This window comes from Gadus chalcogrammus, chromosome 22 (assembly GCF_026213295.1).
Source record: "Gadus chalcogrammus isolate NIFS_2021 chromosome 22, NIFS_Gcha_1.0, whole genome shotgun sequence".
Taxonomy (NCBI): Eukaryota; Metazoa; Chordata; class Actinopteri; order Gadiformes; family Gadidae; genus Gadus; species Gadus chalcogrammus.
In genome coordinates this window covers 13,158,269-13,172,209 of record NC_079433.1, presented here as the reverse complement: position 1 = coordinate 13,172,209, position 13,941 = coordinate 13,158,269, and the positions used below count along the sequence as shown (strand labels likewise).

Here is a 13,941-nt window from a genome sequence, read left to right as displayed (position 1 = left end):
AGGTCCCCTGTTGGTGAAGGTGTTACGATGCCGAAGTCCACTGTTGGATAGTTAGGCGAGTACACACACACACACACACACACACACACACACACACACACACACAGACACTCGTCATTTAATCAATATCCCTGGCTTGTATTCATTGATCATACAATTGGAATTTAGAATACATTAAAATAAATCGGACTTAGAATTTCACATCTGTTGCCGGAGCTGATATGTCCGTGTGTGTGTGTGTGTGTGTGTGTGTGTGTGAGAGTGTTTGTGCAAAGTACTGCTCCATCTCTGCCACAATAGGCAGTTTAGCAACCTGGAGAAGAAGATGCAACGTCTATCCATGATGAAAATAGTTGTTTAGCATAAGGCATTCTCTGGTTGATCAAACCTGCTTAGTCCAGCCATGCTTCCATTAATGTTGGATCATTTGTACCTCCCCACTTGTTACGAACCAAATACAATTATTAAACTGTGTGTGTGTGTGTGTGTGTGTGTGTGTGTGTGTGTGTGTTTGCAGGTGAGCTCCCTGGGCCGGGAGGTGGCGGAGCTGGGCCGCGTCATGCGGGGCATGGCCCACCTCATGGAGACCCTCATCTTACCCCCCCCGCCTCAGCCGCCCAGCCTCTGCTCCATGCACTGCTCCCCGGGACGTCCCGCCCGCCTGCTGCACCCCACGCAGTTCCACCCCTCCTCCCCCTCCTCCTCCTCCTCCTCCCCCTCCTTCTCCCAGGCTGCCCCCGTCTGGACGGACACGCCCCTCTCCTCCCCCCGCAGCGGCCCCCTCCCCCCCGCCGCCACCCCACCTCTGTTCCAGCAGCGGGACAGGGCGTGGCTGTTGGACCCCGCACTCACCGGGACCCCCCAAAGACACCCGGCCCCCCCCGGCCCTGCCCCGGGGACAACCCTGCTGCCCCCCCCCCCCTCTTTCTACTCCCCCCTCGGTGTAGCCGCCCTCTGCCCCCCCCAGCAGCAGACCCACTCCTCGTCTTCCTCGTCTTCCTCCTGCTCCTCGTCCCACCTGGACCCCACGGACAGCGCCGCCGAGCCCCCCGCCACGCCACGCACGCCCTCGGGGAGCCCGGGCTGGTCCGGAGGAGGGGGCGCCGGCCCGACACCCCCCAAGGACGCTGGGGGTCCGCCGGCGGCGGGCTCCGAGGGGTCCCCCCAGCACCACACCGGGCCCTTGTAGCAGAATCCAACCGGAGTCGGACTCTATCGGACTCCATTGCTCTTTGGCCGTTCCTGGACTCAAGATGAACTGATCCTCTAGGAGGGCGAGCATGTCGGACACTAAGGGATTAACCGCATGAAAACAAGTACTGGGGGGGGGGGGGGGAGGGGTCAGAGGAGTAGTGTGTATTAGCAGGATCTGAGATGCATGGGGGTAGATCTAGGGGATAGGGCGGAGCACCCCCCCTGCCCCCGCCCCGACCTGATAAGCGTAGCCTCTCTGGTGTGAGATACCTTACTTCTTTAAAAATATTTCGATTTTGCTCTGTTTATTTACACTCCCCCCTACCCTGTCCCCCCGTCCCAGCCCCCACCGCTCACCGTGGTAAGAAGGTAGCGTAGTGAAAGGTTCTGGTGTAACACACACACACGCACACGCACACACACACGCACACAAGCTACACCACTTCACCCTAACCACCAGGGCCCTGCTCACCCACAACCTACAGAGGTTGCCCTGCATAGGGTGTGTCGGTTGGTTTGTTTATGTGTGTGTGTGTGTGTGTGTGTGTGTGTGTGTGTGTGTGTGTGTGTGTGTGTGTGTGTGTGTGTGTGTGTGTGGGTCTGTGTGTCTGTGTGTGTGCGTGTGTGTGCTTGTGCATCTGTGTGGTTGTGTGCACAGCCATGCTAGTGTGTGTGTGTGTGTGTGTGTGTGTGATTGTGTGTGTGGGCTTGTGTGCTTGTGTATGTGTTTGTGTGTGTTTGTGTGTGTTGTAGCAATGCTAGATGGGATGATGTGTATCTGTGTGTGTATGTTTGCTTGTGTACGTGTTTGTGTGTGTGTGTGCGTGTGTGTGTGTGTGTGTGCGTGAGCTATGCTTGTTGGATGGGCAGGCCTGACCGTAAACAAGCCATGGTGTGTGAGTGACATGGATGCACGATTTGAATGCGCGTTTGAGTGGGGGACGGCAACAGGGTGGGCTGTATGTGTGCATATTTGTTTGTGTGCGGGGGTCGGGGGGATGGGGGGGGGGCTGAAGGTTGAGCCTAAAGCAACTCGGACCTCCTACTGTCGCTTTCCAACTGAGCACAGAGACTGACTCTCTCTCTCTCTCTCTCTCTCTCTCTCTCTCTCTCTCTCTCTCTCTCTCTCTCTCTCTCTCTCTCTCTCTCTCTCTCTCTCTCTCTCGCTCTCTCTCTCGCTCTCTCTCTCTCTCTCTCTCTCTCTCTCGCTCTCTCTCTCTGTACCTCTCTCTATCTGTACCACTCTATCTGTCTGTACCTCTCTATCACTCTCTCTCTTTCTCTCGTTCTTTGTACCTCTCCCTCTCTCTCTCTCTCTCTCTCTCTCTCTCTCTCTCTCTCTCTCTCTCTCTCTCTCTCTCTCTTTGCATGTCTTTTCCAAGCCTTTGTAGGTAGTTAACCTGCTGCATGTCACCTTATGGAAAACCCAGCCTGCCATTTATCTATTTAAAGGAAACGTGATTCGTTCTTTTAATAGTCGAATCTTGACATTTACATGTGCATATTTATTAGACGTGGGCTCTCTATTTAAGCCACAGAGTTATGCCAGGAGGCACCCCCTTCCCCCCCACGCACCCCTCCTCTGAGACGCAGAACCACCAGTACCCTGATTGGTTCAAGATCTCTGGTCACATCCTCCGACTGGTCGCCGTGGTTACCTACGGCTACCTACAGGCTGACCATCCCATCTCAACTACTTAAAGCACAAGAGATATAATGAAAATAATTGTTCTTTTTATATTTCTATGAATGTATCAATATTTAAGATGTATTTTTCTACCTTGAACAATGAGTTCAGGACAGCATCGCACGAACACTGGACACCACTTGTACCTTGTACGTAGAAATGGCTGGAGGTTTTTCGTTCCTTTGGGCCTGTAGTATTTGGTCATTTAGAAAGACACAACGACTTACAGTGAACACGGCTCCATCTCGTGGGGCATCTTGCTCAGGACTGGGGCAGGGAGGAATCAAACCAGTTTCTTTTTAGCAGGGCACTGGAAGGTCAGCTGGAAGTGGAACCCAGATGAGTAACTCTCTCGCTCTCTCTCTCGCAGGAAGATGCAAAACAGAATGTACTGGAACCAAATTAACATTTCTTTCCCCTTTTAATTTACTTTTTGATATCTATTAGATCAAAACTAATGTTATGCTAATAAATGACAAATATGACTGTTGCATTGGTCTTTTTTGTTGCTGACAAATAAGAAGTTGAATAGAATAATTTATATTAACAATTTGTTTTACTTTGAATGTATATTTACAGAGTTGTATCTACTAATGGTCTTGGGTAGTCAGGTCGGTCATTTAAAAGATCTTCATCATTTTAATGAAGACTCAGCAGCAGAGATTGCGTGCCCAGCTAATAAGCAGACGATTAAATCATGATCGGCATCATGGTGTAGTTCATTTTAAAAGAGGCGGTGTGCAGACACACAGTACAATTCAATGCACCACAATATTGGATGAAAATGCCCCATGACATCGAGACCTTGTTCAATACAGTGACACAGGATGGCGTGTCAGAGCTGTGTACACATGATGCTCTCGACATCTGCTGCGTACGATTGAGAGGGGGCTGACAAGGACGGGCTCTTTCTCACTTGTTGGTGGATGTAATGATGCACACGCACACACACAGAGACAAACACACACATACACACTAACACACAAACACACAAACACACTCAAGTGAGGCCAGAACTCTCTGATGCAATATTGTTGTCTGCCCTCTGTTTGTTTGTAAAAGTCTTGTATATTTGTTTTGCGTGTGTGAGTGTGTATGTGCGTGTGTACAGTCTGTGTACACACGTTTCACCCGCGGCTACGGTTCATCCGAGGTGAAAGCGCAGCATCGCCTGGAGCGATGAAGGCCGTGCGTCGCACGCCTGTCTGCCGGTGACACACCTGTCTCCTGTCCCTGCTGCCCCGCCCACCTGCACGCCAGCCTCTGGATGAGTGTTTACTGAGAGAGAGAGAGAGAGAGAGAGAGAGAGAGAGAGAGAGAGAGAGAGAGAGAGAGAGAGAGAGAGAGAGAGAGAGAGAGAGAGAGAGAGAGAGAGGGAGGTGATGGGGTTGAGTTATCCTTTCAGGCCTCTGTTGAGGCTGTTGTAGGGTTACAGGGGTTCAGAGGGCTTGGGACCACTTGTGCGTGTTTGTGATGAATGAGAGCAGGATGGTGCCCCTAATACACGCACACACACACACACACGCACACACACACACACACACACACACACACACACACACACACACACACACACACACACACACACACACACATTGGCTCGATATAGTTGTCATGACATTGTACAGGTCACGATGATTGACCAACGATTAATCAACCAAGCTTTCCTGTTTGTGGGGGGGGGGGGGGGGGGGGGGGGTCGTTGTAAAGAGAAGTTTTGTGCGTTTTAATTTAACAGCGCTTTTGCTTTTCATCTGCACCAGGATGCTATTAGCTGCTTTCTCAAACCCCAATGCATATTTGATAGAGTACAGAGCACTCAATACGATCTGCTTATGCATCATATTTACTTGTCGGCTCGCAAGCTCATATTTTATGAAGCGCTGGCCGACCACTAAAATATGCCACCAATCAATCCTCCCGTCTACCTCCTTCCACTCCTTCCTTGATATGCCCGAGAAGAATGGAAGGGAGGGAGGAGGGAAGGAGGGAGGAGGGAAGGAGGGAGGGAGGAGAGACGGAAGGAGAGAAAGAAAGAATTAATAGCAGAAAATCATCAACATGATTGAAGAGGAATGAGAGCAAATTAACATTAACACAACACTCTCGCCTTTCACATATTCATGTATTTCTCATCCGAAAAATGAAAGATGGAGAGAGAGGGAGAGAGAGAGAGTGAGTGAGAGATAGTGTGTATGTCCGGTATGTACGTTTGTGTTACCGTGTGTGTGTGTGTGTGTGTGTGTGTGTGTGCGTGTGTGTTTGTGTGTGTTTGTGTGTGTATCATTACATCTGCCCACACACTTGTTCAAAGTACTTAATGGCCGTTTTAACACTAATACAGCAATAGTTCAGCCCTGTCCACTCTTTTCATATAATCACACCCCCTCACACTAGAACTCAACCACACACACACACACACACACACACACACACACACACACACACACACACACACACACACACACACACACACACACACACACACACACACACACACACACACACACACACTCAAGTTAAAATGAGTACTTTATCTGAGTGAAAGGGGCCACTTCACTTAGCCCCCCCCCCCCCCCTCCTCCTGTGCAGGCAGTGGACCAGTCTTATCCAGACAGGTAATAAAAACCCTGCTCCGTTTTTTTCTCATTTTAATCTCCGGAGGCACAGTGCACATGGTGCTGTATAGGTGGGCAGGGACCATCTGGTAGAAATCTGTCAGCAGAGTTGTTTCCATTCCACTCTGACACAGCACTGACGGGCTGCCCACTCAGGAACAGGCCTGGATGCAGCTCCCACCATTGGCGGGATAAGCTGGGAACAAGCTGACTATTTGTGCTTCTGTTGTGCGTCCATGTTGGCTCTGCTTGCCTTTGTGAGTGGCTATGAATGCACCTCTTTGTGTGTGTTCATGTAGGGTTTGATCTGACTCGGCCCGCACGCGAACACACACACACACACACACACACACACACAAGACACACGCACACACACACACACACACACACACACACACACACACACACACACACACACACACACACACACACACACACACACACACACACACACACACACACGCACACACACACACACACACACACGGTTACACAAACGTACATACCGGACATACACACTATCTCTCACTCACTCTCTCTCTCTCCCTCTCTCTCCATCTTTCATTTTTATTCCATATCTAAGTCGCTGTGTGTGTCTCTCTCTTGCTGTCTCCCTCTCTATCCCTCTATATCTAATTTGTACACTCTGTGTCTCTATCTATCTTACCCCCAGCACACATACACACACACCCACACCCACACACACACACACACACACACACTCACACACACACAAACGCACACACACACACACACACACACACACACACACACACACACACACACACACACACACACACACACACACACACACACACACACACACACACACACACACACACACCCAAACACAAAGACACACGCAGAGACGCACACTTGGGCATTACAACTATCTGTTCTCTTCAGATCAGCCCCCATTGGCTGAAGTCTCCTACCGAAAAATAGCCCATATGCATGCAGCATAGAAGTGGCTGAATTGGGGGGGGGGGGCGTTGGGGTGGGTTGCAGGGGTTCGGGGGGGCTTGGGACCACTTGTGTGTGAGTGTGTGATGAATGAGAGCAGGATGGAGGCTCTGCAGGGGGCCGTGTGATCCGGGCGATGGTGGGATATGAATCGGGCCGGGCGGGGCCGGGGGTGGTGGGGGGGGGGGGGGGGGGAAGCCTGTGTCAGAGGTAGAGATGAATGGAGGCGATTGGTGGGGTTATAGGTGAGGGTGTTGTGTTGATGGTAGCTAAGGTGTCGGACACCTCATGGTTTCTGGTTTGTTTTTGGCTCACCTGACATGAAACGACTTGGCCTTTTCAAACTGAGAGAAGAGGGAAATTATTTGTTTTCCGCTTGACGTCATCCCGGCAAAACGGTTGCACCTTAGTAAATGCTACCTGCCTCGGTGAATGGTGTGGAAACTGTTCTTTGTTTGGCACTGGTAAGGCAAAGGTAAATTCTTATAGGGTCGGATTAAACGGCTGTATTGGTTTCCAGATGAAGAACACTGACAGTGGCATGACTGTTTTGGGGGAAACTTTGGCATCCACAAATGTAATCTCACTTGTCACCTCATGGACAAGCAATTTCTGAGTTGTACTTACAGTCGGGCTTCTGGGCAGTGGAGAGCACCCACGTCTTAAGTCTGCAGACGTGGTAGGTTGAAATGTTGATACAGCAAGTCAGTTGTGAAGCACAGGATGTTCCTCTCACCGTTTCCCACCACAGCTGTACAGCATTGTGGGAGGACAACTGCGGCCGTACGAGACAGATAAGTCAAATCTCCCTACGCGAAGTACTGCTTCATGTACATGTTGCGGCGGTTAGGAATGGATTGCGGCTTACACCATTTCATTTACCTTCGTTTGACGGAGGAAGACGAGGGTTGCTAAACGATCCCGGAACGAGGAGGAGATTACGGGAGGGATTCCGCAGGTTGTGGGGTGCTTTATGTGCGTTTTGTAGTTTAGGTCCCGTTCTGGTGTTGCCTTAATGCGTTCAAAGTGACAGCCGTGACAAAGCCCCCCCGACTCTGCAGGGGTGACACGTTGCCACGTTGACACAACGGTCTACAAAGAAATGTTAAACGTTTTAGTTTATTTTCTTTTCGAGGGGAGCCCTGAAATAGATCACAAACCCCTGTAGTTATGAAAAACGACGCTTTAACGACTAAGTCGGCGAGAGGGAAAACACAGCATCAACAGTTTGTGACGGATGTCATCATCCCGACTGAAGGTTACTCTCTGTAATGACTTGGCTGTAAACAGGGAGAGAGAGATCTACCACCCGACTAATTGCTTCCAATCGCTTTGCTATAAATAGGCGGCGTGAAGTACAATCTATTGATGAAGAGTATAATAATTACCACTGCTCTGACACCTAAAAAAAACGACTCAACCGCCAGCATCTCCCTGGGAACATCTCCTTAAAGGTATTTAAACTGATGCAGATGTGCTTCGGGCTTCGTAAATCCCTGTCGCCCGACAACACCGTGCTATTTGCTACATTATACATCAGACCTTTAATTGGCTTTTTGTCTGTAACCCTAATTGTCGCTCAGAGCTTCGTACTTTCTTATTTTGCCACATTATAATGCACTTAATCCTGACTCCACATCCCAGCCCTGCTCCCCAGGCCCATCCGCCACAGCCCCTAATTGCCAGTGCAACCGCATTACACATTACTGTGAGCAACTTTGTCTCCGTAATGGAGACCCTAGGCCTTTTTGTTTTCTTTTGGTGCCAGAGCTACGCGCTAACACGTGTAGCCACCCCGTGCTCCTCGCGGAAATAGCCACCATGGATCTTCATAACGACGGGAACGGGCGTCCCCCTTGGAGGCAGGCCCCATCCATCTGAGTCGACCCGGCCTCGCAGGCTGAGCGGAGAGGGGAGAGGGAGGGAGGAGGGAGGAGGGAGGAGGGAGGCAGAGTGGGTGGGTGGGCGGAGGGGAGGTGGGGAGGGGGAGTGCAGACGGTGAGTGGAGGGGTACCTGGATTGAGTCAGTGTGGAGGACTTTGCCTGCCGGTGTGCTGGGAGCCAGACGTCTCTGACAGGCATCTGAGATTGACGCGGTGCTTTCTTTAATCCCGACCCTGATGGCCGGCTGCACGTTGATCCCTCCCTCACCTGGGCGATGGAGCCCAGACTGGAGGAGGAGGAGGAGGAGGAGGAGGAGGAGGAGGAGGAGGAGGCAGAGGAGGCGGCAGGCGGCAGGTTGGGGTATGGGGAGGGGAGGCAGGCAGGTAAGAGTACAGTCAAATATAGACAGGGGAGTTACCTCACCCTCCACTCCTTTGGAAGGGTGAGGGAGATGGCAAATCCCTGCATTAGAGAAGTGTGAATTCAAAGAGATTGAAATGGGGGGGGGGGGGGGGGGGGGGGCGGTAAGGGTAGTGGAGGGGGGACATACGATACACAAGAAGATACCAGAATGGGTCGGATATTGGAGACTTTACAAAAGCAAGCTTTTGTCTCCGATCCGGAATCATTTAGTCTCGCTCTGATGACGTTCACACTCTCTGTGGTTTGAACGTGTGTCTTGCCTCATGCAACAGCCATCAGAAAAAGTGTCACGAGGCGCGGATATTATTGTTGTCGTCGCAGACGACAAACTCCAGGGAGACAGACGGGAAGGGAAGTAATCTCGACGGTTCATTCGTATTGATAACCTTCTTTCCGGGCCTACGAGATGTATCACACGTCTAATAAAGGCGCTTCGCTGTAAAGAACAGCAACACAACGCACCATTAACAACATTGATTGCTTCCTCAACCTAAAGGACCTTTTTTTTTTCCTTTTCTCCCAAGAAACCGACCGAAAACAAACAGTATATCCGTTTAATCATGTCTTTCGAGGAGACATCGGAAACTGTTTGCCGCGATAAAATCGAAATGTTTGTTTTCACCCGCACCCACTCCAGCGTTGCTCACTCCCCTATCTGATTGGAAGACGCAGAGCGTTGATGGACTGTTTTTGATGACACAGACTGGGGGGAAGGGGGGGAGGAGTGTCTGAACTGCCTGAAAACTTACAAAAGAATACAATACTTTTCGAGCAGCCAGCAGGAGGGTCACCAGGGCTTTGCAAACATGAGGATAAAATAAGCAGTGCACCTTTCCAGTGAACTCCATTCAAAGTATTTTGGACTTCAATGGGGGCTTAGTTTATGCTACATTTGAGGCCAATGCACAGTCCAGTTATGTAAAGGGTCAAGGCATTTCAACCACAACCAATTTGTAGGTCCATGCGTCTGACGTGAGCCCAGGGGCGCCGGACATGCTCCGTGCATTCCATTCAGTAGGTGGTGTGGCTCTCCTTAGTTGCATACTTGAATGGGCAAAGTGCAGCATGGCCCAATAACAGCATTATTGTGGAGAAGAATCTGATTCAAAACCGTCTGAACAGAGCCCCTCGGGGATAGGGGGATGGTTTTGAGGAATTAGATAGGGATGCACATAACAGCTTTACTGTGAGCTCCTTATTGCTCAATGGTGAATTAATTACCTTAATAAGATGACAGGACGACACAATTGACAGCAAATTCGCATTGGTTGAATGCAATTGTGAGTACTGAGTATTCCTCTACATACACAGTGTTCATGTAGGCTTTAGGTGACAGAAGACCACCAAATCTCAGGTTTTGATAGATTACATAGCATACATAAAGACCATTAATGAGATTTGCGTCACTTTACAAAGTCTGAAGCTTCACATCTCTGCCCAATGATCTACAAGGTACTATTTAAAGTTCATGTCTGTTAGGAGGTCGATGTTCTGATGAGATTAGGGTGCGATAAAGTAAGCAATGCTTCATTAAAAATCTTTGTTTTGTTATATAGCTCCCTCTGGTGCCAAATCTAAAAACTGTTCGAACCTAACGCTAGGTAGGGGCAAGGGACAATATTAAATGTGATTATCTAAATACACTTTTAGGTATAAGGCCAGGTAATTTTTTTTGATCATTCACTAACTATTCCTTAAACACTGTGGGTTTTTGAATTCAAAATGACAGATTCAAAGGAGCAATTTGACAAGAAAACAAACTACTAAGAAACTAAAGGTATAGACCTTGTCGACCTTGGATTGTAACTTGTGATAAAAAGGCAGCACTTCGTTTATTCAAAATACTGTCTTGATTGTACTGATATGCCAATGCTCACACACATCCGCACACACAACTGCACACACACACACACACACACACACACACACACACACACACACACACACACACACACACACACACACACACACACACACACACACACACACACGCACACACACATGCACGCACAAACACACACACATACACACAATCACATACACGCACACACACACACACACACACACACACACACACACACACACACACACACACACACACACACACACACACACACACACACACACACACACACACACACACACACTGTACTGTCAACGCATTACATCATATACTGAGCAGATGTTATTAAAATGATGTGTTGATGATTGCATCGAATATAATATATTACAAAAAAAAAGAACTCAACAAATATTACCATGAATGATATATTAAACACGTCTACATTTTAAGTCTGTCTTCTATCGACCTGCCAACAGACATCTACCACAAATCTGCCACAAATCTAACAGCAACCCAAAGTTTCTTGATATTAGTAGTTGCCCTGATGGACAATGGGAAGATGAATGAATCGTTCTGCCCTTTCAATAGTTCGAACCGTTTGCGATAGACGTTGGAGACTATAGTGTAAAGTCCGGTTGAGATATTGCTATTACAACAGCGCCACCACGTGGCACTTACATGCAAACAAACGTTTTCCTGTAAGTATATATCCTTCGCATAATAAGGTAAATACAATGACATGTTTTACAAAATAGATTTCATTATTTCATGAAAACATTTCATTTTTTTTAATAAATGCTATGACAAGGAATTATTGTCCTATTTAACTTTAGGCAAGGCAAGGCAAGTCAACTTTATTTATATAGCACTTTTCATACACAAGGCAGACTCAAAGTGCTTCACATATAAACATTGTCACACAATAAAATAAAATAATAGATAAGTAAAAGAAAACATATGCAAAAAAATTAGTAAAATAGAAAGTTAAAAAGGCATTTTAGTAATAAAATAGAAAATAAAGGCAAAAGTAAAACAGCTTTTTAGAAAGTGCAATGTATTTAAGATTTAGCAGAAAGCTGAAGCAAATATAAAAGTCTTCAGTCTTGTTTTAAAGGTGCTCAGAGTTGGGGCAAGTCTTAAATCCTCAGGGAGTTTATTCCAGCTATTTGTTGCATAGTAAGTAAATCCTGCTTTCCCATGTTTCGTGTTTACTCTGGGGATAATTAACAGATTGGTCTCAGAAGATCTTAGTGGTCTAGAAGGCTTATGTAGTGGAAGCATATCAGTTAAATATTTTGGGCCTAAACCATGTAGGGATTTATAGGTTAGCAACATGATTTTAAAATCAATTCTCTGACCTACAGGAAGCCAATATTTACGATATTTTATATAGCTTTTGAGGCCTTTAGACATAAGATACACAGCATGTGTGTGTGTGTGTGTGTGTGCGTGAGTGCGTGTGTGTGTGTGGGTGTGTGTGTGTGTGTGTGTGTTTGTGTACATGTGTGTGCACAAATTGCATTGTGTCATCTGACTATCAGAAACTCAGTGTTCTCTGTTCTTCTGTCTGTGTTATATTATGTTTGGGATTTATTTACTTGGACCGGCTTGTCTCCATATCAACCAGATGAAACTAAAACATGCAATGTAAATAAACCAGAAAACTCTCCCGAGACTTCCTGCTTCCTGTTACGGAGAAGCTCATCAACTGTCACCAAAAAAGCCTATTGCTCTCATCTTACCCTCCGAAAGTGATACAAGTGTGCACCGAGGCATAGCAACCACAAAGGAATCCTCAAATCAAACACAAAGACACAATAGCCATACCACTGCCGAAACTCCAAATTCGATTCACAAGAATGGCACTTGGGCTGCTCCACCCTCGCTGCATGCGAGCGGCAATCACATTAGTTATTGTTACTAATGACAAAAATACAATCACATTGTGGCATTTTGTTATGCGGCTTCTCTCCGAACAAATAGAAACCAGAGGAGTGCACCATGCAAGATGGCTATCTAATCTTGTCTAGTTTTGGACAGTTAACAGTGTTGTCATAGTTGAACATAATTTTAAACCATGTGTCTTGCATGTTTATGTTTGTTTGTGTGTGTGTGTATCAGTGTGCATGTGTTCAAGAATGCTATGTGAGAAAGTCAGAAAGTGAGATAGAGAGATAGAGATAATGGGAAGAGATAACTAGTGAGAGGAAGGTCAACAGAGACTGTGAAGAACAGGAAGGGAGACCAACATGGAGAGAACTTGAAAGAGACTGAAAGAGAGAAATAAAGATGGCAGAGACAAATATACATTTGGCAGGGGACAGAGTGAGACATGATGAGAGAGCGAGAGAGAGAGAGAGAGAGAGAGAGAGAGAGAGAGAGAGAGAGAGAGAGAGAGAGAGAGAGAGAGAGAGAGAGAGAGAGAGAGAGAAAGAGAGAGAGACTATGAGAGAAAGCGAGAGTGAGCAAGGAAGAGTTAGCGATAATGAGACACAATGAGAGAGCTAGTGACAGAGCTCGATCTGACAATTTCAGATAGAGTAGCTCTAGAGAGAGAGAGAGAGAGAGAGAGAGAGAGAGAGAGAGAGAGAGAGAGAGAGAGAGAGAGAGAGATCTAAGGCAGCTCGCTCACTTCCTCTGCAAGGTATTTTTGTTTCTCAGCTGACTCTACCAGTCCAACTGGCTGCGACTTGGCTTTCTTTCCCATGGCCGGTGCACCTTGACTCAACTATTCGTTAAGTGCTCCCGACAACAACAAAGAGAGGCTTTTTTTAAACATGCCGATTTTTCGATGACAACTATGATCATACGCACATGGCTCATTTAGGTGTTGATGATGATCCCTTGTCATTTATATCGTCATGCACAGTTCATGATGACGACAAACCTGCAGTGTGAACGAGCATGCCTGTGATTTTGTGTATGTTTGCATGAGTCAGTGTGATATGTGTCTTTTCTGTGTCTGTGTCGATTGTGTCGGTCCCTCCCTAAGAGTCAAACTAACTTATAGTAACAAAGATTCATAATGCCAGTGATTTTAATAATCAATTATTATTCTGTTGGATATTCTATATAAAGTCTTAAAGATTAACACAATTCATAATCCTATGACAATACATATGAATAATCAAGCACTAATTATAGTCTACACATTCATTAGTTAGATAATTAGATTGGCTAATGACAACACAAACACTTTAACCATTATTCTTTGTGTTTCTTTTGGCAACGTATTTCAGGCTCAAGGTGACCTCTCAGTAGAAATAGTTTTGTTCTTTGTTTTTGGTGGAACAAACCTTCCCAGAAAGGAAGTAAGAGAAAACACACAC

The 13,941-nt window shown here is 47.2% G+C and overlaps 1 protein-coding gene across 1 annotated transcript in view; it reads left to right on the top strand.

Moving 5' to 3' along the window:
• kcnh8 (potassium voltage-gated channel, subfamily H (eag-related), member 8) overlaps positions 1-1,189 on the top strand; it is a 58,031-nt gene extending 56,842 nt beyond the window's left edge. The window contains exons 17-18 of the mRNA XM_056583490.1: positions 518-678; positions 1,036-1,189. Of these exons, the coding sequence (XP_056439465.1) occupies positions 518-678; positions 1,036-1,189 (315 nt within the window). The remainder of the gene's footprint in view (positions 1-517; positions 679-1,035) is intronic.
• The last annotated feature ends 12,752 nt before the right edge of the window (positions 1,190-13,941 follow it).